The sequence below is a fragment of the Cordyceps militaris genome (assembly GCF_000225605.1).
Source record: "Cordyceps militaris CM01 unplaced genomic scaffold CCM_S00007, whole genome shotgun sequence".
Lineage (NCBI taxonomy): Eukaryota > Fungi > Ascomycota > Sordariomycetes > Hypocreales > Cordycipitaceae > Cordyceps > Cordyceps militaris.
In genome coordinates, this window is record NW_006271975.1 from 2,202,834 (window position 1) to 2,227,103 (window position 24,270).

Genomic DNA, 24,270 nt, shown 5'->3' on the forward strand with positions numbered 1-24,270 from the left:
GCCGGCGTGGCTGGCAGGCGCAGGGTAATGGTCGTCGCGCTGGCGAGGGCCAGGAGCCCGCTGATGGAGAGGAGACGCATCGTGGGCGGGTGGTGAGGAGATGGAGAAGTGGTGAGGGAGAACGTGAAGTCGGTTTTGATGAGCTGGGAAGTTGGGACAGCTTGCGGGCCCACTTATCGCACCAACGGGATGACAAAAGTCATTGCACGGCGCCAGATTTGAACAAGTCATTATTGACGATAAAAAAAAGGATTGATAATTGAGGATTTTCTTTACGAGTTAGCTCGTTCTACCGCTCTTTCGGAAAGCCTCAAGAACCCTTATTGCTGCTGTAACGTGGCGTACTTTTTGAGGTATGATGGGTACTAAGCAGAAGGATATCACAGACTCATTGGATGGAAACTGGGGGAAAAATGCAAAAGAATAAAGTGCAAAATTTCCCAGGAATTTATGATGACGTGTTGATATTGGGGGTTGCAAGTCGTCTATGCATTCGCATGTCTTGAGGCGGCTAGGGGCTTTCTATCTTCCAAGTACAGTTTTTTAGTTTTTTTTTGAGAGAGAAAAGAAACAGATTAAGAATAAGGCGACGAAGGAGGCAGAAAAATGTACTATAAACCGGTCACTCTTGGTCTTAGCTGTATCAATTTGCAGGTAGATGCTGTGTTAGAGAAGATGACGACCCATGTACATAGTGGGCGCACGGTCGGCAGAGCTCGCGGTCTGTGTAAGTGGCCAGTATTCGGGAACAAGTTTGCCTCGATATATATGATGAATTGTAATTTTATAATCGGGGAATTACTTCCAGAACTTGTAAACACCGTGCCGCCTGGTCTTTGTCAAATGTCTGTTGCTGGATTTGAGCGTGGCACTGCCTTCAAAGATAGTCTTGGAAATTTTATTATTATATACGAAAGAGCCTTCCAAATCCATCCAATCTATTCCTTTTATCGCTCCGTACATTTTCACCGTCCTTCACAGCCGACTTCGCTCTCGGCCGGTTCATGGCATCGCATTGGTCAGCGTCTTGCCCTCGAGGAAGAGCTTCAGGTTCTCGGCAATCAGGGCCTCGGAGCCCAACGGCCTGTTGCCAGCAGCGTGGGGCGACAGGATCAGGTTGGGCGCATCCCAGAGCTTGCTGGAAGCCGGCAGGGGCTCCTCCTCAAAGACATCGAGAGCAGCGCCGCCAATCTGGTGCTTCTCGAGCGCGTCGACGAGGGCGGCCTCGTCGAGGGAGCTGCCACGGCCTACGTTGACGACCCAGGCGTGCTCGCGCAGGTAGCCGAGCCGCTCAGCGTTGAGCGCGTGGCGGGTGGCGTCGGACCCGGGCAGGATCATGACGAGCGCGTCCGTCGTGCGCAGCAGCTCCGGCAGCTTGTCCTCAGAAAAGACCTCGACGCCGTCCCTCACGCCGGGTGTGCGGGCGACGCCGCGGACGGTGGCGCCGAGCGCCTGCAGGTGCGGCGCGAGCGTCTTGGCGATGTTGCCGTAGCCCCAGATGGTGATGTTGGCGTTGCGCAGCGTCGAGAACATGTAGCCGGGGCGGGTCGGGTCGCCGCGGAGGTGGCCGGCCCACGTCTTCTGGGCCTGGTAGTCGCGCATCTCGTAGAAGCGGCGGGCGGCGTTGAGCAGCAGGCCGAGGGCGTGCTCGGCGACGGGCACGTTGTGCAGGCCGGAGCCGGACGTGACGGCGACGCGGGCGCGGTCAAAGCCGGCGGCGAGCACGTCGTTGGGGCCCGCGGCGAGCGACTGGATCCAGCGCAGCGCGGGCATGTGGGCGGCGGCGTGGGCGAGGTTGGCGGCGCTGTTGGCCCAGGCGACGAGGACGGCGGCGTCAAGGTGCGCGTCGGGGACGGGGAGGGCGGGGTCGTAGGCGACGAGGACGATGTCCGGGTGCTGCGGCCGCAGAGGAGTCTCGAGATCGAGCTTGATGGATGTGGGGTAGAGGAGCTTCATGATGCCGGTGGTGTGGTGGTTGACGGTGGAAGGTGAGAGGGTTTGACGGGCTGGGATGAAGGGAGGATGAGATGCGGGGGAAGAGGCTGAGATATAAAGTGTCGACGAAAGAGAAAACGAGAGAATGTTATGTTGCCGAGTGAATGGCGCAACGGCATGGGGGTGCGTTTGCGTCGGCAATTGAAAGTGATGGAGGGGTGAGGGGGAGAAAGTGGTGGGTGTGATGGGAGGCGGGGCAGATGGCGATTGGAGGTGCGGCACTGCTGCTCGGCTGCATTATGGACGCCGCATGTTTGTGAGATCACTGGGCTGGCAGTTTTCTGTGCCTGACTCTCCCTACCACTGTGCTGTAACCTCGAGGATATACTGGTAGAAGTGCTGCAACCCCACCAAGACGGCTCATTGCGTGGGGGCAAGCCGTTTTCCTTGGATAGCCGGATGCACCTGTGGGGAAGTAGGAAGTAGACGAGCGGCGCGTCGTTTTCCGGTCAAACAGAAGTTGTAATTTGTAATGAATTGCAGGCATTGTCTATAAAACACGGCATAATTCACTGTCAAGCAGCACCAGTGACATGCTCTTATTTATTATGCCTTATTCATGCTCTGAATGCTTGCAGGTCTCTTGTTACAAGGCAAACGCCCCACAGTGTAACAAGGATGTCCGTCGCTCCCAATTCAGTAATCTTCGGCGAATGAAGACAAATCGGCCCGGAGATTTCTCCATCTCGTCGTTAGCTCGCCCAAGTTGCAGCCTTGACCCCTTCTTCGGCATTTGTCAGTTCTTCTCCATCCCAACTCAGACCGCGGACCGTATCTTTTTCTGATAATCGCCATTCTGCGCCGCCAGCTCCGCCTCCCACAGCATCACCCCTCCGTAATTCCCCAACCCCATCGCCTTCACCCCCGCCAACGCGCCGGCCTCGACGTACCCCCGATCCTTGTCCGCGGCGCTCGCCAGCGCGCCGACGAGCAGCAGCGTCGTGTGGCCGCCGTCGCCGCCGCCGCCCAGCGCCGCGCTCCAGCGCCGAACCGACGCCTCGAAGCCCGACGCCCCCACGTTGCACGCGTTGTTGTTATAAAACTGCACCGCCACCGCGTCAAGCCCCCGAAACAGCCGCAGGGCCGCTTCTTCATCGGCCGCCGTTGTCGGAGGGCACTGCGGCGCTGCCGTCAGGTAGTACCGCCGGCCGCCGGGGGCGCTGGCAAAGTGCGTGCGGAGCCGCGCCGCCATGGCCTCGTAGCCCGTTGACTCGCCTGACTCGTTGTCTACCCTTCCTATTAGCCCGCATTCTTGTCAAAATTGCGTGTGGTAGACCTTACCAAAATCAACACCGTCAAGGACCACGTCCCCAAAGGGCCGGATCTCGGGCATTTTGTCGCCTCCCAGGAAGAGATCCCAGAGCGTATCCGCCACTTGCCGCCCCTGCGCATCGCTCGCCAGCCGCACCTCGGCGTAGCCCGCCGCGCCGCCCATACTCAGCAGCACCCGCTTGCCGGCCGCCTGGCACGCGCGGATCGCGGGAGCCAGCGTCGTTCCGTCCTGCAGGTCCACGGCGCCGGCCAGCCGCTGCGCCGCTGAGGACCCGTTGAGCGACGAGATGGCCAGCCGCGGGTACTGGCCTTGGCCGAAGAAGTGGCTGAGAAAGGCCAGGTTCACCGTGTCGTATGATGGGTCGGCGCACACGGTGTCGAGGGACACGCCGCTGCGCTTGGCGCCCCAGTAGACGGACAGCATGCTGGGCTTTTGTGAGGAGTTGCTGCTGACGCTGTCGCTGGGAGAGTCGACTCCCTCGCTGTGACTACTGGCGGTATGCTTGTGTCTGGTCAAGCCGACGCCGAGTCCGACGGCCAGGCCACACACAATGGCAAAAGCACACCCGGCAACGGCTAGCTTCAGCCATAAGGGCCATCGAGGCTTGCCAAGTGCAGGCTTAGCTGCGTCCGTCTTTGTTGTGTCAGTGTGGGCAGCGACAGCTGTGATCTTTGTCGCCTCGCTCTTCTCGGCATCAACCCATTCTGCTTGTGAACTAACGTCTGTCGTAGAGCTAGCTGTCGTTGCTGTCTGTCCCTCGCTTTGTTTTCTGCCGCCGAATAGCAAGCGGACGGTCGGTGGTAAGAAGCGTAGACTGACCATGTTGGATCAGACCTGTCTCGTCACTGGGTAGTTGAGGTCTATCAATCGCCCGCTTCTTGCTTGGACCACGATATCAACATGAATACACCGTACAGGCTTTGCGAGCTTGAGAAGAGCAGGAGGCAGCATCATTATAAGTTCTTACAGACCGGTAAATTACTCTGGTACTAGGTCGCCAGGAAAGGAAGCCGGCTATGAGACCTGGGACGGTCCGGGTGAGACACCAAAAGTAAAAAATGCCAACAGTCGTAGTTAGACAGATGCCGCTAAGAAACCCCTATTTCCGATTAACCCAATAGTCCCGTTGCGGGAAGGGACTGTCTAGTTCTAGTGTCATTATACCCGCGTGGCTAGGTAAGGTTCTGAACGACGACAGCATGGCAATCTTCTCGCGCCCCTTCTTGCTCTTGCTGTGATGCGATACATTCATCGCCCACAGTTCAGAGTCGCAGTTTGTACAAATTAGGCTTTTCGCATCTACCAATTACATTTAAACGACCACAACGTGGGCAGTTGAGACCCTGCGGGGTACGCGCCGGTGCAATTTGGCTTGTTTGTTCGGACTTGCTTTTGCGAAGTTGCGAACGACGCCGCAGTCTTGCGGCAAGGTTTAGATGACACAAGCGCCGCTCCTAGTATATATTTCGGTAGTACTTTACAGAGTAGGTGTACGCTTCATTTGACAATTGAGACATGACGCAGAAAGGAGACGGAGCCTGGCCGACGGTTGTTCATTTCAACGAAGAATTATAAATGTGAGTCTCAAATATACTTTCAAGGTAACCAGCAAAATTTCGAAAGAATCAATGTCAAGTTAGAGGACGAGACTTGGCCAGCTGTAGATGGTTGCGGACGTTCTGTCATCATCTACCACCTTCTCTCAGTCACTCTTCCATGTGTCTTGGACATGCATTAACTGTCGCCAGAGGAAAAGCAAGAAACATGATGCAGCATCGCAGTAACATCTTCCAAGCATACATTGCATTATGAACCCGCTTCAGTATCTATTCACTTTGGTAGTCACGCCGCAAGTGTATCCCAATCCAGAGAAGGCGTGCGCGAGGTTGTTAGAAACTCGTCAAATAAAATCGCCAACTTCCAATGACAAAAACCTGAAAACGAGAGAACCGAAAAGAAACACTCGCGTGAAATTGCCTATCCAAGCAGCGTAATTCACCTGGTCCGCGTTTGGTGGCTAGTTCGCCAGTGAATTGCGCGAACGACGCCAACTCACGTTGCTCGCCGTTTGCATGAGCGCAAAAGGCAGTGAAGGCACCTTTTTTTCTCATAAATAAAACGGGCGGTGCCAGCCCGGCCTCTTCTCAATCTTTAAAGACATATATACTTCCTTCCTCTTCGCCTCTAACTAAGCATCGTCCATCTCAAGCCAGCCGCTGCTCGCCGTCACCATCCAACCACGGTTTTCGGCGCTTTCCCTACGCCGCCAGAACAAGGCCCCTTTATATTTCCTCCTATTCTTCCCATCCCACACTACAAAAAATCCACTTCTTCCGCCAAATGTCCCTCACGTTGGCAAACGCGGCGCTCACGCCGCCCCCGGACCGCTCGATTACGTTTGCCGAGCAGTGCCCCGTCACCAGGCAGCAGCACAGCTTCACCTACAACTGCGATAAGGTGCGCACGTCGGAGAGTCTCGAGGTCTGTGTGAAGCGTATCCGCTACTCGTCACCTGGCAAGATCAGCGAGGCGCGCAGCCGCGCCCTCATGGAGGTGCTGTACAAGGTCATTGCCTGGGAGCGCGGCGACGCGCCGGAGCATCCGCTCTTGCCTGCACTGGGAGCGTACGCCTACGCCAAAAAGAACAATAGCAATTGAGAGAGGGGAACTTCATCCAAGCCACATCGGCCGTGGCTCTTCACGGTCCAAGAGACGGAGAGTGGGAGCAGTCTGTATGTTGAGTGAATGTGGACTAAGAGTTTTAGACAGTCACTGGCGTCAAATGTTCTATTGGCGATGTTCAAGTGCTTTATTAGCAAACGGACTCGAAGTTTCTATCTCTTGCTGGCACAAATTAGTGCTTGCCGGTACAGAATTAGTGGTAGTAAATGCACTTTAGTCTTCCAAAAGGCCCATTCAGATCTGTCCTCATCCATTTCCTCCCTTCTTCGCCACTCTTTCGCAGACCCTTCAATCACAGCCCAACCTCAATTGCACTTATCATCCAAGACGCTTCCCGGCTCTAGCCAAGTCGCGCCGAGAACACACAACAATCAACCTTGCCCCCTTGTCAGTCCCGGATCGCCCACGTCTTTGCATCATGTGCTCGCCAGCGACCGAGCCCAAGCCTGCCAGCCGGATGACCATCGTTCAAGATTGCCCGGTGACAAGACGGCAGCACAGCTTCACGATAAATAAGGACCATCTGTTTTCGTCTGAGAGCCTGGAGGAAGTCGCCAGGGACATTCGCGATTCCGATCCGTTGGACCTCGCCATAGAGCGCAGCCGCACCCTCATGGAGGTCGTGTACAAATTGGTTAGGTGGGAAAGGGGTCTCTTGGCGAAGCATCCGCTGCTTCCTGCCGTCGGACCGTATGCGGACACCAAGAAACGAAAGCTAGGTCAGTGAGTGGAAGCAGACTAAAGATGGACGCGGGATGGTTTTTCAGGATCTGGGATTACTGGGAACAGAATGGGCGGGAGAGCCAGTACAGTGAGCCAATCAAGTCAGATCAGTCAGATTGAGGGGACAATGAATAAGACCCTTTTGGGGGAAATCTTGAATATGCGCAACACTAATTGTGATAAATCTGGGTAAGCTAGCTTATCCGTGGTTGTCGACGTCGACGCAGCTCGCTCCCCTCCACAGCCTCCTTTCCCCATGCCCAGCGACAGCCGCCATGCCACATGCTCGTCACTGCCATCATCTCATTTCCCTGACAGCCGTTTCAGACAATCCCCCGTCCTTCCATTCTTATTCGCGTTCCTTAGGCGGGTGGTGTCCGCCCGCCCCATGGGGGCCGTGGATCATTTGTTCCCAATGCGGGCAACAGCGCCGTGGGAGAGCCCCGTCCGGGCGCCACTCGGAGCGCGTCGACGCCGAAGCAGCGGCCTTGTCTGCCCACATGTAAATGACATGTGAAATACGGGGGAGTTATCTGGAGAGCGTGTATAGATGGATGAGCTATAAAGACGCGACGATGGCTGGAATAACATCACCCGTTTCATCCGGTATCCCCTTCGTCCTTATCGTCCGCTTACATCACATCTACACACACACAACAACTGTCAAAATGCAAGACGTTATCAGCGGCAAGTACCGTCTCTCCAAGACGGAGAACTTTGATGCATTCCTCTCCGAGATTGGTACGACTCTCCTCCCTCGCCATCCCATTCCCCCACACCCGCCCTCATTAACACATCCCAGGCTTGGGCTACATCAAGCGCATGCTCGCGCAGTCCACCAGCCCCGAAATCACCATTACCCGCGACGGCGACCGCTGGACCATGGTGACGTCGTCGGCGCTCAGCACGTCGCAGATTGAGTTTGCGCTCGGCGAGGAGTTTCCCGAGGCGCGCCAGGACGGCGTCTCCGTCACCAGCTGCGTCGCGGCCGACGGCAACACCTGGACGCAGACGCAGAAGCCCGGCGACGGGAGAGATGTCACCATTGTGCGCGAGTTTGGCGAAAAGGAGCTCAGGGTCACGTCGACGATTGGCAGCGTGACGGCGAACCGTGTGTACGAGCGCATCTAGGTGTGAGGGTGGGGAGAGCGATGGATTATAGATTATTGACTACATGACGAGTGAGCGACTTTATCAATGTCGGGTAAAAGAGTTGTGCACGTGTTTTAGAGGTGGTGTGGTGTTTAAGTGCTGGTGCTCTGCAACTCGTTGCGCAGTTCCGCGAGGAACCGAAATTCTCTTTTTTTCTCTTCATTCGGGGGATATTTTTCTCCGTAAGCAAATATTAGGAGTTTGTTTGTCTTCTTTTTCGTCAACTCCGGTTTCTATTGTCAACTTCCGTCTTGAAAGCTACCAAGTTGATGTTCAATCTCGAGTCGGCCTCGCCCACAGACCAAGAAGCGGGCGGCGTCTCCGCTGGACAGGGAGGTGAAACGACCCGGCCGCGGCTAGGAAGATTGTACTAGCGGCGGTGGAATGGAGATAATGTTGGGTGAGACCAAGGGTGTTTTGAGGAGAATTGCTGGCAAGTGATGGAGTACGCTCATCATATTTAGCCATCTGTACCGAGCTAGTTGAGTCAATGGGGCGATGCGCGCAGATCCAAGTCATGGTGATGCTATTTTAGCGAATCAAAGACCATATGCAACCGACACCCAGTTCGTCCAATGTGAATAATCGGCCACGTTGGCTCGTGTAAGCTGCAGCTCGGGAAGTGGTGGCGTGTATAAGTGCCAAGCGTGCCTGGTAGCTACAACAGTTCCTGTGCATGGACTGTGGCAACCCTGATACCGTGCTACTGCAAAACTAGACTGGTGTCTTATTTTCCGGCTGATAGCCCGGTGGCATTCCCTTCAATTCATGTTGAAGCTTGACAAATCTTTTGTTCCTCGGCGCCATGCTGTCATTGTGATGGATCGCCAATGCCGTGCTGTTCACGCACAGGACATTTTGGGCAAATTGGGAAGAAATCTTTTTTTTGTAGGAAGTCATCAGCTAGTAGAATCGATTCAATTCGTCTCCAAGCATTGTCTGCAAAAGAATGTGCTGGTGGCGGCGGGTGTGGGCGGCGCAAGTGGCAGCGGCACCGGATGGATCGAGAGCGTAATGATTGCATCATAAACTGCTTCGGCGCGTGCAATATAATAAAGACCCAACTACCAACGCTGCACAATTCGCAAAAACCATCCAAAACATTGAGAAATAATCACTTAAATCCTTGGACCTCAGCTACACCTTTTGATACATATTCTTCACCATGAACACACCTGCAGCACGCCAGCTCCTCCTCCGGAGCGTCCCCCGCCTGGCGCCGCGCGCAGTCGCCACCCGACCACAGACCCGACTGGTGAGCACCAAGGACGACCTCGGCGGCCCCGGCGGCCAAATGCCGCCTCCCCAAAAGCCCGCCGGCCCCGAGGCCATTAGGCGCAACGGGTAAAGCACCGCCCCTTGTTGAAGTGAGACGAAATGGCACAAGTGACTGACCACGGGTTGGCAAAAACGCAGACCACTCTACGCCGGCCTCGGCCTCATCGCCATCGCCGCCTACGCGTACCTGACGCAGCCCCGAGAGGCGGAAAAGGCGGCCGGCAAGGCCATGGCGGCCGGCGAGCGGGCCAAGGCGGCCGGCAAGCGGGAGCTGCAGAATACAAAGGAGGAGATGGCCGACGGCGTGCAGAAGATGAGCGGACGGGACAAGGACGGCCAGCGGGGATTTCGATCAGAGTAACTACGGGGTAAATTGGCTTGGACGAGACGCAGTGCTGAACCTCGATCGCCGGTAAGAAGGGAAATCCAGTCTCCTTTGACAAAATTTGGATCTTTCACAGTGTCTGAGATGGATGCAAGGGCCGCTGCGTTGAGCCAAAAGGTTGGTGTAATGGAGTGTTTGAGACCGACAGCCCGACGCTTCCGAAGGAGCCTCGGTGTCGTGAAGAAAAGCAAGGAGAATGCTACAAATTATCGAATTACTTACCCTGCAATCACTCGCCCACTAGTACATGCCATATCTCCGAGATTTGTGTGTAAGACCAAGTTTGACCTCTGATTCACCAGTTGTAGCATGGAAGGTAGTTGGAAGCGAAATCAGACCGAGACGGTGGCTTTCATTTCTTCGCGCGTGGGGGCCGGCAGCTTCAGATGATGCGATAAAACCGCGACTGGGCCAGTCAAAGGACGGAGCATTTGGATCGAAACAACGATGATCCATCCCAGATATGATTTGGCGTTGTGCGTAAAGTCTGGGTTATCATTGGACTGGCAAACTGGCTAGGATGTGGTTGATCCGAATACGAATAATCTTACTACTCGACCAGTGATTTCGGGTGCGTACCAGCGGCCAAGTATGAGAATGCATCGGTACGCTCTCTACAGTGAGGGTGAAGCAGGCGGACTTGACTTTGAAAAGATATTACCATTCAGCGATGAGCGTCTCAAATTTACAAACAAACCGCTCCGCCATTCAATATGTACCCAAGAAGCGACAATTACGCCATCGAGATAAGCGGACCCGGAATTACTGATTATTCATGCAGCTAATCGGATTCCATACCCGCCGGGCCGCCGTTGCGGTTGTGGAGTTGAAACGTCCGATCTCCGTCTCTTCCGCCGCGGCGGAGTTTTGTCCGCCCCAAAGCCGCCAGCCTGGGCATCACGACAAACATTTTTAATACAACGTGCAGCCTCCCATACCACTTCGCCCGCGGCGCTCCTCTTCCGCCGCACAGCAAGGAGAGCGAAAAAAAAAAATCCCACCAGCTCACCACAGAATGTCGGCTGCGCGGCCCGCCGCCCGCCGCAAGGTCCGCAAGGGCACGCAGAGCTGCTGGGAGTGCAAGCGCCGCAAGATCCGCTGCACCTTTGCCGCGCCGACGGATGCCGTGTGCGATGGCTGCAAGAGCCGGCAGACGCGGTGCGTCGGACAAGAGTACGAGGACGAGGAGACGCCGCCCGCGGGTAGAAAGGCGGACCGGCTGCGGCGCATGGAGTCCATCATCGAGGACCTGGTCAAGAAGAAGAAGGAGCAGCAGAGTGCCGGGGACGAGAGCCCGGGTGACGATGGAAGCACGCCGGATCAAAAGTATACTGTACCCCCGTCGCTAGACTTGCACACGCCCGAGGACCTCACCCGCCACCTCATCGCCCTCTGGCCGAGCCAGCCCGAGCTGGACCGCATCGTCGCCTCCCAAGCCTGCACCGCGCTGCTGCTCAACGGCATTGTCTGCGAGCCCTACGAGGGCCACTTGGACACGCACACGGCCTGCCTCGGACAGGCCACGCAGCGACCGGACCCCGCGACCGCGCACCCCGCGCTCGTCGCGCGCAACGCGATGCTCCTCGTGACGCTCCTCGACAGCCTCCCACCCGCCGCCTCGGCACGGTCCACCGCCCTGCAGGACCGGCTGTACGCGGCGGCGGCGCGGCTCGTCGCCGCCGGCCACGAGCACATGGCCAGCCTGCACGGCCTCGAGAGCCACCTCATGGAGACGGCGTACCTCGCGACCCGGGGCAACCTGCGGCGCGCCTGGCTCGTGAACCGGCGCGGCATGAGCCTCGCCCAGCTCGCGGGTCTGCCCACCAGCGCCGCCACTGCCGCCGCGCGCTCGGACTACGTGTGGTTCCGGCTCGTCTGCAGCGACCGCCACCTGTCGCTGCTGCTGGGGCTACCGCAGGCGACGACGGAGAATGCGTTTGCGACGCCGGCGGCGCTCGAGGCGCTGCCGCCGCTGGAGCGCTTCGAGCGCATCATGGTCGTGGCGTGCAGCCTGATCCTGCAGCGCAACGGCGCCGGGCAGGCCGGCGACCTGGACACGACGTACGAGATCGACACGACGCTGCAGCGCGCGGCCGCCATGCTCACGCCCCAGTGGTGGCTGGTGACGCCGCCGACGCTCGCGCGGCTCGAGGGCAGCGGCGCCGCGGCGTTTTACGAGACGACGCGGCTCATGAACCAGTTCATGTACCACCATTTGCTGGTGCAGCTGCACCTGCCGTACATTTTGCTGCCGGCCACGGCAGATGCGCGCATGGACTGCAGCAGGATGACGGTGGCGAATGCCGCGCGGTCCATCTTGATGCGCTTCATCTCCTTTCACGGCTCGCCGGCGTCCGTGTCGTACTGCCGCGCGATTGACTTCTTCGCCTTCATCGCCAGCACGACGCTCTGTCTCGTCCACATCGAGGCCCGGCGTCAGCAGCACCTGGCGCGCGCGGGCGGCTTCAGTCGGCTGCAGCCACTCGTGCACCAGCGGCACAGCGACCGCGCGCTCCTGCAGAGCCTGCTGGACATTGTCGCGGGCATGACGCAGACGGGGCCGGACCCCATTGCGAAGCGCATCAGTAGTATCCTCACCCCGCTGCTGGAGATTGAACTCGACTCGTTCAAGGGGGGCTGCTACAGCATCTCGGCCGTCGAGTGTCAGAAGGCGGCTGGCGGCAGGACAGAGTTCGCGGCCGACTTTGGGGACTCGAGCAGCGCGCCGGATGTCCTGCATATTAAGATTCCCCACGTTGGCACCATACGCATCCAGAACCACTCTGAGCTGCCAGGCTCTGCCGAGCCGGCGTGCGCACGTAGCGAGACTCAAGAGGCAGGGCTGGCATCGGGACAGGAGTGCTGCGGCGGCGACAGTTGCGGCCGTAGCACGCTTCCCACGCCAAACGCAGATTGTGCCCCTTGTTCGCAGCCGCGCGAGACGGACTGGGCAGACAGCGGTACCCTGCCGGGACCATTCAGCTCCATGGCGCATCCAAAGGACGATGAGTGGGCTGGCCATTCTGCGAGCCTTGATCTTGGAACCATCTCGGAGCCGTATCTCGCCGGATCTGGTCTGTCATCCGACGACCATTGGGCGCTGCAGGGCGTCGACATTGCTTTGTTCAGCAACTTGACGCAGGGGTCTTGATGAATTTGCCTTGAAGTAACTGTCCAAATAATACAATCACATAGAAATAATTCGACACAAAAATAGCCATGGGGGTTAATCGCAGGCAATTACACGAGAGCAGTATATAATAGAGGCATTATTTCTAAAGAGTACCTCTCCTCGCCGTCTGGCCGACCTAGACAATGGCTGAAGTTAAATGACAGCAGTAGAATAAGTAGAATAAGTAGAATAAGTACGATAAGTACGATAAGTACGATAAGTACGATAAGTGCGATAAGTATAATAAGTATAATAAGAGTTTAATAAAGATAATAGAATAAAGCCAAGTTTACCGGTTTCCCCTACTACACCGGTGTAAAAGTCGCTGCCTTTGGTGGGGGGAACCAGTGGGACACCCTTCCTCCTTCGCTACTAGATAATAACAAGCCGATTGGCTCCTACCTCTCTAACAAGCAACTTATCCTTATTGTAGTTTCTTCTTTCTATTTAGCCATAGCACTCTACCCCGACATTATAGAGGCTGTCTAACGCGCTGTTTGACGTGTTGCGGTCCGTGTTTGGCGCTACGCGAAGTTGAAGAACAAAGAGCTTCCGTCCATGAGAAACGTCAGGAGATTATTTAACGACACTTATTGGCTAATACAATATAATTGCCGACATACTTATCAACCTATCAAGGCCAGGCATAACGTAGGGTGCGTAGCAGGGATGAGATGTCACACGCCGGTATTCGCCGACGACTATGTTGAACCCCAAGAGAGTTGCACGGAAAGGTGCACATTAGCAACAATTTTTCAGAGCATGAGACAGAACCAGAGAGCCTCACTGAAAAACCCAAAGATAAAAGGGCTAAATGAGGAAGGCTATACTGTAGGTACCCTTGCATTTAGCGGTATAGATTTACGTGGTACAGTTCAGCGCTTTCTTTGTGGCATGTCGGTGTTCCTTGTGTGGCTTGCAGCCTCCCGCTCAGGTAATTGTGAAGTACTTACCTATCTACCCCGCTTCAGGCAGCAAACTCTTCTGAGATGTGAACTCTGTCACTCCCGCCGTCTCCTTCCTTCATCCTACCAAATCGGGAGAAGAAGGTATGCCTCGGGCCCGGAGTCGAAGAGTGTTATTCCTAATCGTCTTTGCAGCAATTTGTCTTCCTGCCTCTCATATGGTGCTTTCCAAATTTTACCAGTCTTTTGCCAGGTTCTTTCATCCGTTGCGGAAACCCGCTCAGCCGACAATGTCTCTCAATGTGCTGGACGCCACTGTAGGCGAGCTGCGCGCTGGCCTTCTTGAGGGACGCCTGACAAGCGAGCACATCGTCTCCGAGTATTTCTCTCAGATAGAGCGACACAACATCAATGGACTCGGAGTCCGCGCCCTCATCTCAACAGCGCCGAGAGAGTCTGTCCTGACCCAGGCTCGGGCCCTCGATGCGGAACGAAAGGAAAAGGGTCCGAGAGGTCCTTTTCATGGAATCCCCATACTGATCAAGGTATGCATACGCCTGTTAGCGGACCATCTATCCTAACTGCGGGGCTAATCGTGATGATACTCGCAGGACACTTTCCTGACCAAAGCATCCATGGGCATGGCAACAACATTTGGCTCAGCAGCTCTCATCGATGCAATGGCAACTGAGAATGCTGCGGTTGTCGACCTTGTAAGTGACATTTTCGATGGTCTGACTCCTGCGGGTACTAATGCCAAACAGATCCTAGATGCCGGCATGATTGTGCTAGGAAAGACGAGCATTTCGGTAGGCTAAAATCTGGGCAGTGTCCATGACCCTCTACAATCGCTGATGATTGTCTCCAGGAGTTCAACAACTACAAAGCAACCCCGCCAAACACTGGTGGCTGGTCATCGGCTGGCAATCAAGGACAATCCCCCTATGTTGTTGGTGGCGTTTCGGCAAATGCCACATTTCTCGGACACAGCGTATGCTCCGTCAGAGCAGCCGATGAGTGCATGCCCAGCTAACAGTTGATATCAGACACCTTGCGGCTCATCATCTGGCAGTGCAATCGGCGTTGCAGCTGGTTTTGCCCCTATTGCACTCGGCGCAGAGACTGACGGCTCTATAGTTCAACCCTGCTCTCGTGCTGGCCTCTATGCCCTCAAGCCTACACCCGGTACAGTTTCCGTCGCGAATGTCTTGGCAGGACCGACCTTCGACGCAGTAGGTCCTATGGCCAGAACTGCCAAGGACGTAGCAGATATGGTCGGTCTCTTGATGGGCGAGGATTTCACTGGGGCGCTGAAAGGCTCCTGGCAAGGAATCAAGGTCGGAATAGTGCAGTATGAGCCTTGGGCTCCTGCTCCGTTTGTCGTTGAACCAGTGGACGAGTTCACTGCCCAAGTGGTTTGTCTCCCGACTCTAGTGAACGCCCGTTCAAGACTGACTTGCTTCTAGAAAGACGGAATGCGGCAGGCAGTAGAAAAGATCAGAAAAATGGGCGGGACAGTGGCTGAGGATGTGACTCTCAGTCCCTTCTGGGAGTACGCCGATTTTATGACCTCCCGTGGCATTGATGCGGATTCGTTCTGGGGTGATTATTCCCATAGCCGTGCGGCGGTAATCTCCGAGTATCTCTTGCTGATCCAATATTGCAGGTTACGGATTACGTGACGTCTTCGATGCCCTCATGACCAAATTTGAGACTGCGAAAGTTCGGACGCTCGCCGAGATGATTCAATATCATCGGACCCATGCGGATACCTGCCTTCCTCCTGGTTTGTCCTAGTCCTACTCAACGATACTCACATCCGAAGGCATTACTGACCCCTGCCAGGACATTCCTCCCAAGCCGGCCTCGAGAGTATTCTAGAGGAAAAGGTCAATCCCAAATTCGAGGAGATTATTAAAGAAATGAGGGAGGAGGCTCGGGCGCGTATCGACGGCGCTCTCGACAAGTTCGGTGTGGATGTCATCCTCAGCCAGTCCGACGGCCGCATGGCAAGTCTCGCAGCCGCAGCTGGATATGCCGTGTCCGCACTTCCTTTAGGCTACGCCGACTTCAACGGCCGCGCTTGGGGAGTCAATGCTGTTGCTGGTGCACGAGGAGAAGCCAAGATGTTGGAACTGATGAGCGTCTGGGAGGCGACGTTTCCTGACGCACGACAGTCACCGCCCCAGCTTCGGGAAACTTCGAATCCCGCGCTTTAGGCTCTAGGCCGTACAAACCTGCATAGCACTTACTATGGCCAGATACTCCATACTTGATCCGCGTCCTACTGCCTACCATTATCTCTGATGCGCTGCGGCAACCTCTTGTGTTGAACTTGTGATGATTCTGGCAGCGGCGATAAGCTTTTGATCCGCGATCAAAGCCTCACTGGGAAAAGAATCGGCCTATCCCTAACTAGGTAGCAAGTCTCCTCGTCGAAACGCCAAGCGCGCGCGAGGCTCGGGGTGGAGAGGCGGCGTGCTCAAGATACCTGTAGGCCACACACGTGGGAAGGCCTCAAGTACTTTTCAACAGTATTTGCCTCCGAAGCTCCACCTTTTGTGTAATAGAGTCCATCTCGGGCATTTTCTCCGAGGCAAGCGAGGCTGGTGGAAGATGTTGCCAGGGGCTTGGGACAGATATAGCCCATGAGGTGACACTATGACATTTGTCAGTGACGGGTGATGAAGGATGCCAAAACTTATAAAGTGTTCTTCGCTTCTTTCGCAAACCTCATATTAAATTTTCATAGGGAATGATATTGCATGCTCAAGGAGTGGAACAATGTAACATTCCACGGCACGGCGGAACGGCCCCATAGGCGATGCCTAGACGCGAGAGGAGGGAGATTGGATGCATCCGAGAGGGCCCTGAAGATGAGAAAATATTTTTTCTTGATTGCAATCAATCTTGCTGGCGAAGTTTTCGCCGGGCCATGCCAAGGTCGCAGAGTTGCGGCGGGTCTCCGTTCTCTGAACTCGGTCCTTCGCTGAGTGGCAAGATGTGCGAGCGGGTAGAGGCAGAATATACCACCAGACTCGAGAGACGGAGAGAAGACTTTGAGAGGCAACCACGCCGTCTTGGACATGTGTCGAGAGGGGTTCATGAAAATATTGGCCCACTCACCCGCAGGCTACCAAATCATGAGTGACAACGGCAGCCGCGCAGTTCAAGAGCGCGAGATTACCCGTGCATAGAGGATATGGGTAGGTCACACAGGCCGTGGTGAATGAAATACATACTTCCTCAAAAAAGCTGAGAGATGACTGAGTGGGTGTCTGCCAAGATGCGCTGCCAAGACGCGCCATCCGACTCGAGGCGTTTTGCGGCCACCGGAGAGCTGTGGGAAAAATCGCCTGAAAACGTGCCAGTGTCCTCGATGGTGGTAGGTCTAGTTTGAAAGCGTTTTCGATGAATGGTATTAGAGTATTGGATCGTGAATTATCAAGTGTCGTCTGAGGAAGGTTTAGCAAGCGTTACTTTCAATGCTCGTGACAGCGGGATATCCGTACCTTGTTGCCACGAATTTCAGACGAGAGGGGGGAAACTGGGGAAACGAGTAGAAAAACACACAACACAACACTCTGTGTTTGTATGTTCTGAACAGAAGTCGTGGTGCTGAGTCAGTCGACAACCTCGCAGTTGCCAAACAGGGATGCACGTGTAGCGATCGCACGGAATGATTGGCTGGCCGAGCGGGGAAGATCTGGATAGTTTTTGCTGGTGGCGCTCGGAAACGTTGTTATAATAGCGATTTTTGGGTGATTTATGTCGTGTGGCGGTCGTGGAATTACGGAGGCGTTACAGTTACAGGCTGTCTCCATGTAGGCAGGCATGGGACGGTAGTGGCTTGGCGGTAGCGCCAATGTAAAAAGATAAAGTTATTGTAGCTCGATGCGCTAACTAATTTTGCTTGAAAGGGAACGATATCGTCAAATTCTTGTTGCTTTCCATTTGGCCTGACGGCTGAAGTTGACGGTTGAAGTTGTGGTGTGTGGGTGAGGCAATGGCGTGACTAACCTACCAAGGTGACTGCCGGCCCTCGTACCAAACCCCCGTTTGCTCTGCTCACCCCTCTCTCAAGCATCACCAGCCTCGATCAGTCTGTCAACCTCGGATCTAATCCATCGTCTTACTTACCATGGCTTGTACCACCAAATACCAAGATACATACATCCCCACGTCTCTCTGCTCCGCCCACCACATGCCTGCCACAACACCCACATGGCGCCGGCCGTAGCCACCCGGGGCCTAATAACAATGCCCCGGGGACACTTGAACCGTCAATCAAAACAAGCTCGCAAACTCACCCACGTGGTATCATACCTCAGAGGTCACTTTAGGCAATCGCATGGAACATCCCCACGGCAGACATCGATGCTTCCTCGGAGCCACCGATGGCCTCCAATGGCTGCTATCTGAGCCGTTTGGAACCTATCTAGTGACCGACGAGCATTACCGTCGGAGTCGTTTGGTCGGCGGGAGCTACAAAGAGCGGGGAGGAGGGGGGTGGTTCATCGGACTGATTGCATTATGACCAAGTGGCTATTGCTATCCTCAGCAAACCCAGTGTTGGTCTGGCCGTCCGTGTCCGATTTTCCAGCCTTGACCTACGAACCGAGAATCCAGAGTCCCCGAGATACTCGTCGTAAAAGCACCAAGATCAGCCGCAGCGAATAGCGATAGAGTCACAGGATCAAGTTCAAAACCAAGACTATAACACGCAGATCCATGCAGAACCCGACAGCGAGAAACGCCTCACCCAAGACTTGCCAACCGGGTTTGAATGGAGCAGGGGACCACATGGCTGAATTGGCTGCCAACTTGTGCCTCTTCTTACCTACTGCTAGACCGAAGGATACAGCTCGTTCTTGGCGCGTCGGCATGTCAAGCACACTGCGTTGTAGCGCCCAGCTTTCATGTTTCCACAGCGCCCCTGCCTGCCTGCCGCCATCACACACACACACACACACTGTCGTCCTCCAACAGACCGGCACCATCCCTACCTTTGGGAACCTCTCTCTCTATGCCCCCTGCTGCGCCTTACTGGTTCCAACATTGATCGGTTGCGAAAGAAGGCACGTCGGCATCTTGGCGTGTAAGCTGTGCGCCGCCGGAAAAAATGCCCTTGTCCACTGGCTAATGCGCTTGGCTCTCGACTCGTATCAGCTATATAGTCTGCTCGTCCTCGCCTAGCTCACAGTTGTCCTTTCCCCCTGCAGGTCATTCCTCGATTTTTTTGTCTTCTTCTATACTGGCACTTGCTAGCTAGTCTTGGTGCTCTTCTCTGTCAATCTTCTGGAAAGGTTCTGCAAGAGACAACAACACCTGCACTTGTCTGCCACCTCGGGTGACGCATCAGCCAACATGGTCCTCCACCAGTACGACTACCTCCTGGCCGTTGGCACCATCTTCGCCTTCCTCGACGCCTGGAACATTGGTGCCAACGATGTCGCCAACTCGTGGGCCAGTTCCGTCTCGTCCCGCTCCGTCACCTACCTCCAGGCCATGTGCGGCGCCTCGCTCATGGAGTTTTCAGGAGCGCTCGGCGTAGGTGGCCGTGTCGCCGATACCATCCGAACAAAGGTCGTCGATGTCAAGGCCTTTTCCGCGTCGCCGGGTCTTCTCATGCTCGGCATGGTCTGCGCCGTCACTGCCTCTTCCCTCTACCTCACCATGGCTACCAAGTATGGTATGCCCGTCTCGACTACGCACTCGATCCTCGGCGGTGTCCTCGGTATGGGTATCGGTGCCCTGGGTAACAAGGGTATTACATGGGTAGGCTACCACGCCTCTGGCTCTCTTGATCTCAAGCAGGGTGTTGTCCAGGTCTTCCTTGCCTGGATTATTGCCCCCATCTTGTCTGGTAGTTTTGGTGCCATCATCTTCCTCATCACCAAGTACGGTGTCCTTCTCCGCGCCAACCCCGCCGCCAAGGGTCTCTTTCTCGTGCCCATCTATTTTTGGCTGACCTCGTCCCTCATTGTCATGCTGTTGATCTGGAAGGGCGGCGACTACAAGGTCGCCCTGACCGAAGCGCAGATCCCCGGTGTCATTGTCGGTGTTGGCGCCGGCTTTGCCCTCCTCATCACCATCTTTCTCGTCCCCTGGATGTACCGTGTCGTCATCAAGGAGGACTGGCAACTCAAGTCCTATCACATCCTCCAGGGTCCTCTGCTGCTCCGCCGCGGTGAGGTGCCCCCTCCCCCGGAGAACTTTACCGGTGTCGTCCGCAACTACTACGAGGGCCACATGACCCGCGAGGAGCTTGACGCCCATCGCAACCGCAATGCCGCTGTTGTCACTGGTGACCTTGAGGGTCAGCACGAGAAGGTGGCCGTCTCGGATGTCTCCACGGAAGAGCAGCCTCCCAAGTCCACGCACAAGTCTATCATCGGTCCCAAGCCCGAAGGTGTTTGGTATTCTCCCGCTGTCGCTTTCTGGTGGCTCAAGTGGGCTGTTCTTCGTGGTGTCGACCAGGACATTGTTGGCTCCCAGAGAGAAAAATCAGTTATTGCTGGTGACGTGGAGGAGATTCATGCCCACGCCCGCCACTTTGACAACAAGGCTGAGTTCCTCTACACCTTCCTCCAGGTCATGACTGCTGCTGCCGCCTCTTTTACCCACGGTGCCAACGACGTGGCTAACGCGGTCGGTCCTTATGCTTCCATCTACCAGATTTGGAAGACCGAGGTCATTCCCCTCAAGGCCGACGTCCCCCGCTGGATTCTCGCCTTTGGTGGTGCCGGTATCTGCATCGGTCTGTGGACCTATGGTTACCACATTATGCGCAATCTGGGTAACCGCGTTACTCTCATGTCGCCCTCGCGTGGTTTCTCCATGGAACTTGGCTCGGTCATTACCGTCATTATGGCGACACGTCTCGAGCTCCCCGTGTCCACCACACAGTGCATCACGGGTGCTATTGTCGGTGTCGGTCTTTGCAACGGCGACTGGCGTGCCATCAACTGGCGCATGGTCACTTGGATCTACATGGGCTGGTTCATCACCGTGCCCGTCACCGGCCTGATGTCTGGTATGCTCATGGGCTTCATCACCTTTGCCCCTCGCTGGTAAATTCAAATACATAGACCTCTTGTCACCACTTGAATGTGGCTCTAGATGTGTCTTTTCTTTCTATAACTTTCATTATCGCTAGTACCTATCGCATCGTCATAGTTCGTTTTATTCCCAGGCATACTGCCACGTCGATGGATTTGGGATGATGTGCCACAAACGTGTTGGAAATTGTGGGAAATGCATATACCCTAATTAAAAGCATTGCGCAACTGTTTAAAATATCATTTTGTGAACAAAGTAGATCTCGGGCTGATGTTGCGCACGGCAAGGTGGTTGGTTTGTACTCTTGTTTGCTGTGGCGAGAGCAAACACTGCCCCCCAGCGAGACGAGACCTTGTTTCATTTATAGTTTCATTTATTTTTCTTCACTTGCGATAAGTACCATGAATAATGAAAAGATGGTTTGCAGAAGCGGCAAGCGCCAGTTCCATGCTTCGGAACATGCGTTTGAACCATGATCAGTAGAGCTCGGGAACAACAAGGAAATATGCAAGTCCGCCAGCAATGCCGGCACAAGTCAAGACCTGAAAACGTCTAGGCTGTGCGATGGGTGCCACAGCAGTTGCATCGATCGAGTCTAGAAGCCTGTCACAGAAGCGCCTGTTCCCCCAGATCTCGCCGTCCGTTCAGGCACACACACACAGAGACACCCGAGCGCCAAGCAAAGATGCTGTACATTGTCGCAGGAGTTGCCCTTTTCAGCCTTGATCTTCATTGCGGCCTCGATTCTCTGTTTCCTCACTCAGCGAAAGTCGGCCCAATCATTTAGGCACCGATCGCTGCTGATGGTGTGTACATTGCCGATGCTACAGTATGAGATGTATATATTTCATACCCCGCGCCAAGAATCTGCCTCGCCCTTTTTTTCAAGTTAATTCTCATTCCTTTTGTTCTATATAGTACTTTTCCTTTATTCTCTCAGTTCCGTTTCTTTAGACGCGTCTTATTCATCAAGTTGGGTTTCGAAAGCAAAGAGACAGCATGAAGGTCGCTGTTGTCGGAGGCGGCCCCGCGGGCCTCGCCACGCTCAAGTTCCTCGCCACGGCGCACCTCTTTTTTGCGATTCCGCCGCTCGACGTGCGTCTCTTTGAGGCCGGGGACGACATTGGCGGGACGTTTGTGCAGCGCGTCTACGAAGACGCCGAGGTATGCCGACACACACACACACCCGATGTTATACATCAAATGTTCCCTCGCTCCAAAAACATCTAGTTGACACAGAAGCAACGTAACAAAAAAAAAACAGCTCGTCTCATCCAAATACCTCACCGCCTTCTCCGACTTTCGTCTGCCCCTCGACGCCCCCGACTTTGTCACGCCGGCCGTGTACGTGCAGTACCTGCGGGCCTACGCCACCCATTTCAATCTGTGGCCGCACATCCACCCGCGCGCCCGCGTCACGCGCATCGTCCGCCGGCCGGCCGCCGGGCACAGCGTGGAAATCAGCCGCGCCGCGGAGTCGGGCGCTGCCGTGGTGGAGACGTGGGACTGCGACGCCGTGGCGCTGTGCACCGGCATCAACGTGTGTCCGCGCCTCCCGGACGAGATCCCCGGGCTCGCGCGCGTGCCGACCGTGCTGCACTCGTCGCAGGTCAAGACGCGCGCGCAGATGGGCGAGGGCACGCACGTCGTCGTCCTCGGCGCCGGGGAGACGGGCATGGACATGGCGCATCTGGCCGTCACGGCCCCGACGGCGTCGGTGACGCTGTGTCACCGCGAGGGCTTCTTTTGCGCGCCAAAGGTACGGAATGTGCTCTCCCATCCCGCTCACACACACAAAAAGAATTAGTCTCGTCAAGACGGATTTACTAAAGAAATGTTGGGCGGTGTAGATTATACCGATGCCGACACCCGGGGGACGTCCCGCGCCCGCCGGCACCCGCCCGAACAAGCCGGTCGACACCTCGGTCGCAAGCCTGTTCGACACGGCGTACGCGCACCCGCTGCTGCAGCGCGGGCCGCTCCTGTGGGCTGCATATGACTGCTGGGTGCGCACGATGCACTGGTGCATCTCGGGCACCGAGGAGGGTCCGGACCAATGGGTCGGGCAGATGAGCAAGGAGCGCAAGCACCTCGATTCCCGCACGTTCTCCTTTCTCTCGTTGTGTTTGTTTCAACTAACAGACGCGAGCAGTCTTCATGTGCAAGTCGGACCGCGCGCTGCCGTACCTGTCCGCCGGCCACCGCTCCACCTCTCTGCTGCAGCGGCTCCGCGCGCGGCTGCTCAACGTGCCGCTGGCGCCGAACCACGGGCGCACCATCACCGTGCACAAGTGGCCGTCGCACATTGACGCGGCCGGCACGATGCACTGTCCGTCGCCGGGCCGGGCCGTCAAGCCAGACGTGGTCATCCTCGCGACCGGCTACACGACCAGCTTCCCGATGCTCGACCACACGCGGGGCGCGTACCCGTCGCTCGGGGCGTGCACGGCGCGGGGCATCTACCGGGCCGACAGCCCGGACGTGGCGTACATTGGGTTCGTGCGGCCGAGCATCGGGGCGATCCCGCCGCTGGCCGAGCTGCAGGCGCAGCTGTGGGTTCTGCGGCTGCTGCAGCGCTTCTTCCCGCGGGACGTGCCGCCGCCGACGGGCGCGGCCGCGGGCGCGGACGCGGTGGCGCCGTACGAGCTCGACTACAAGCTGCACCCGCGCGCCGGCTACGACCTGCACGCCGACAAACGGGGCGTCGACCACGAGAGCTACGCGTACCAGCTGGCGCTCGACATGGGCGCGGCGCCGACCTGGACGTGCGTGGCGCGCAAGGGCGGCTGGCGCTGCTTCTACGCCTGGGCCATGGGGTCCAACTTCAATCCCAAGTTTCGCCTGGTTGGCCCGTGGAGGGACGAGGCCGTGGCCGTCGGCATCATGCGCGGGGAGCTGTACGACGTGGTGAAGCGCTCGGGTGGGCTCGTGTGTAAGTCTGGATTCCCGAACCCGTTGCTTTGTGAAAAGGAGACAAAGGGCAAAAAACCCAAAACAAAAATGCTAACGGGCTAGATTTGGTCACGTACTCGCTGATACCGCTGCTGGTGTTTGGTACGATTAGTGTCGCTCTCTATGCGATGTGTTGGATCGCGGCGCTGCCGGACAAGGCGCTTGCGGGGGCCAGGCGCGTCCTTGGTCTGAATGGGAACAACAACGAGGCCAAATTGGGCAAGGTTATGGATTAGTGGTGCGGTTGCGTCGTCTTGTCAGTTCTTCAAGTTCTCCGTCGCTATTTACTGCCATATGCCGCGAGGCCGGCCTGTCTCGGTCCTGGCATATGCCCCGAGGCCGGCCTGTCTCAGTCTGATTCATGTACGATTAGTCTTCTGAGAATCTAATAGCATACATATGTCAGACTCTTATCTGCTGCTTGTGATTGCCGAAGTCATTCCCGTCTCAATTCCCCATTCGGTAGACGATTTTCTCACATGTCTCCTCCTTGCGTGCATCACCCGTTTTCGTCCGACACGGTTTCTATGCTACTGTGCACCCAGCTTCACACACAGTACATGCGCACTGTGCTCCCTCACGTCGTGAAACAAGTGCGACGGCAGATCAGCGTGCTTTTCGGTTTCATGGCTAAAAATACCTGCATGAATATCATCCCGCGGACAGCGATACGGCAGACCATTTTGCCCCT

General features: G+C 56.1%; 9 protein-coding genes across 9 annotated transcripts; 7 read left to right on the forward strand and 2 right to left on the reverse strand.

The window, feature by feature from the left end:
• Positions 1-1,002: 1,002 nt before the first annotated feature.
• On the reverse strand, positions 1,003-1,956 carry CCM_08915 (2-hydroxyacid dehydrogenase, putative; the record flags this gene model as incomplete). Its single annotated transcript, XM_006674051.1, has 1 exon — positions 1,003-1,956. The coding sequence occupies one exon, from the start codon at positions 1,954-1,956 to the stop codon at positions 1,003-1,005; it is 954 nt and encodes a 317-aa protein (XP_006674114.1).
• Positions 1,957-2,752: 796 nt separating this feature from the next.
• On the reverse strand, positions 2,753-4,090 carry CCM_08916 (chitinase 1 precursor, putative; the record flags this gene model as incomplete). Its single annotated transcript, XM_006674052.1, has 2 exons — positions 2,753-3,231; positions 3,277-4,090. 2 exons carry the CDS (start codon positions 4,088-4,090, stop codon positions 2,753-2,755), a joined length of 1,293 nt encoding a protein of 430 aa, XP_006674115.1.
• A 1,518-nt stretch (positions 4,091-5,608) lies between these two features.
• On the forward strand, positions 5,609-5,926 carry CCM_08917 (uncharacterized protein; the record flags this gene model as incomplete). Its single annotated transcript, XM_006674053.1, has 1 exon — positions 5,609-5,926. One exon carries the CDS (start codon positions 5,609-5,611, stop codon positions 5,924-5,926), a length of 318 nt encoding a protein of 105 aa, XP_006674116.1.
• A 1,415-nt stretch (positions 5,927-7,341) lies between these two features.
• On the forward strand, positions 7,342-7,804 carry CCM_08918 (cellular retinoic acid binding protein; the record flags this gene model as incomplete). The annotated part of the gene is made up of 2 exons (XM_006674054.1): positions 7,342-7,414; positions 7,476-7,804. 2 exons carry the CDS (start codon positions 7,342-7,344, stop codon positions 7,802-7,804), a joined length of 402 nt encoding a protein of 133 aa, XP_006674117.1.
• A 1,186-nt stretch (positions 7,805-8,990) lies between these two features.
• CCM_08919 (uncharacterized protein) lies at positions 8,991-9,464 on the forward strand (the record flags this gene model as incomplete). The annotated part of the gene is made up of 2 exons (XM_006674055.1): positions 8,991-9,169; positions 9,242-9,464. The coding sequence occupies 2 exons, from the start codon at positions 8,991-8,993 to the stop codon at positions 9,462-9,464; spliced, it is 402 nt and encodes a 133-aa protein (XP_006674118.1).
• Positions 9,465-10,503: 1,039 nt separating this feature from the next.
• On the forward strand, positions 10,504-12,639 carry CCM_08920 (C6 zinc finger domain containing protein; the record flags this gene model as incomplete). The annotated part of the gene is made up of 1 exon (XM_006674056.1): positions 10,504-12,639. One exon carries the CDS (start codon positions 10,504-10,506, stop codon positions 12,637-12,639), a length of 2,136 nt encoding a protein of 711 aa, XP_006674119.1.
• A 1,216-nt stretch (positions 12,640-13,855) lies between these two features.
• On the forward strand, positions 13,856-15,784 carry CCM_08921 (amidase, putative; the record flags this gene model as incomplete). The annotated part of the gene is made up of 8 exons (XM_006674057.1): positions 13,856-14,110; positions 14,177-14,278; positions 14,330-14,374; positions 14,434-14,556; positions 14,612-14,980; positions 15,032-15,185; positions 15,232-15,351; positions 15,411-15,784. 8 exons carry the CDS (start codon positions 13,856-13,858, stop codon positions 15,782-15,784), a joined length of 1,542 nt encoding a protein of 513 aa, XP_006674120.1.
• Positions 15,785-18,932: 3,148 nt separating this feature from the next.
• Positions 18,933-20,642, forward strand: CCM_08922 (phosphate-repressible Na+/phosphate cotransporter Pho89, putative; the record flags this gene model as incomplete). The annotated part of the gene is made up of 1 exon (XM_006674058.1): positions 18,933-20,642. The coding sequence occupies one exon, from the start codon at positions 18,933-18,935 to the stop codon at positions 20,640-20,642; it is 1,710 nt and encodes a 569-aa protein (XP_006674121.1).
• A 984-nt stretch (positions 20,643-21,626) lies between these two features.
• CCM_08923 (dimethylaniline monooxygenase) lies at positions 21,627-23,815 on the forward strand (the record flags this gene model as incomplete). Its single annotated transcript, XM_006674059.1, has 5 exons — positions 21,627-21,791; positions 21,892-22,386; positions 22,478-22,751; positions 22,780-23,559; positions 23,643-23,815. 5 exons carry the CDS (start codon positions 21,627-21,629, stop codon positions 23,813-23,815), a joined length of 1,887 nt encoding a protein of 628 aa, XP_006674122.1.
• Positions 23,816-24,270: the final 455 nt, after the last annotated feature.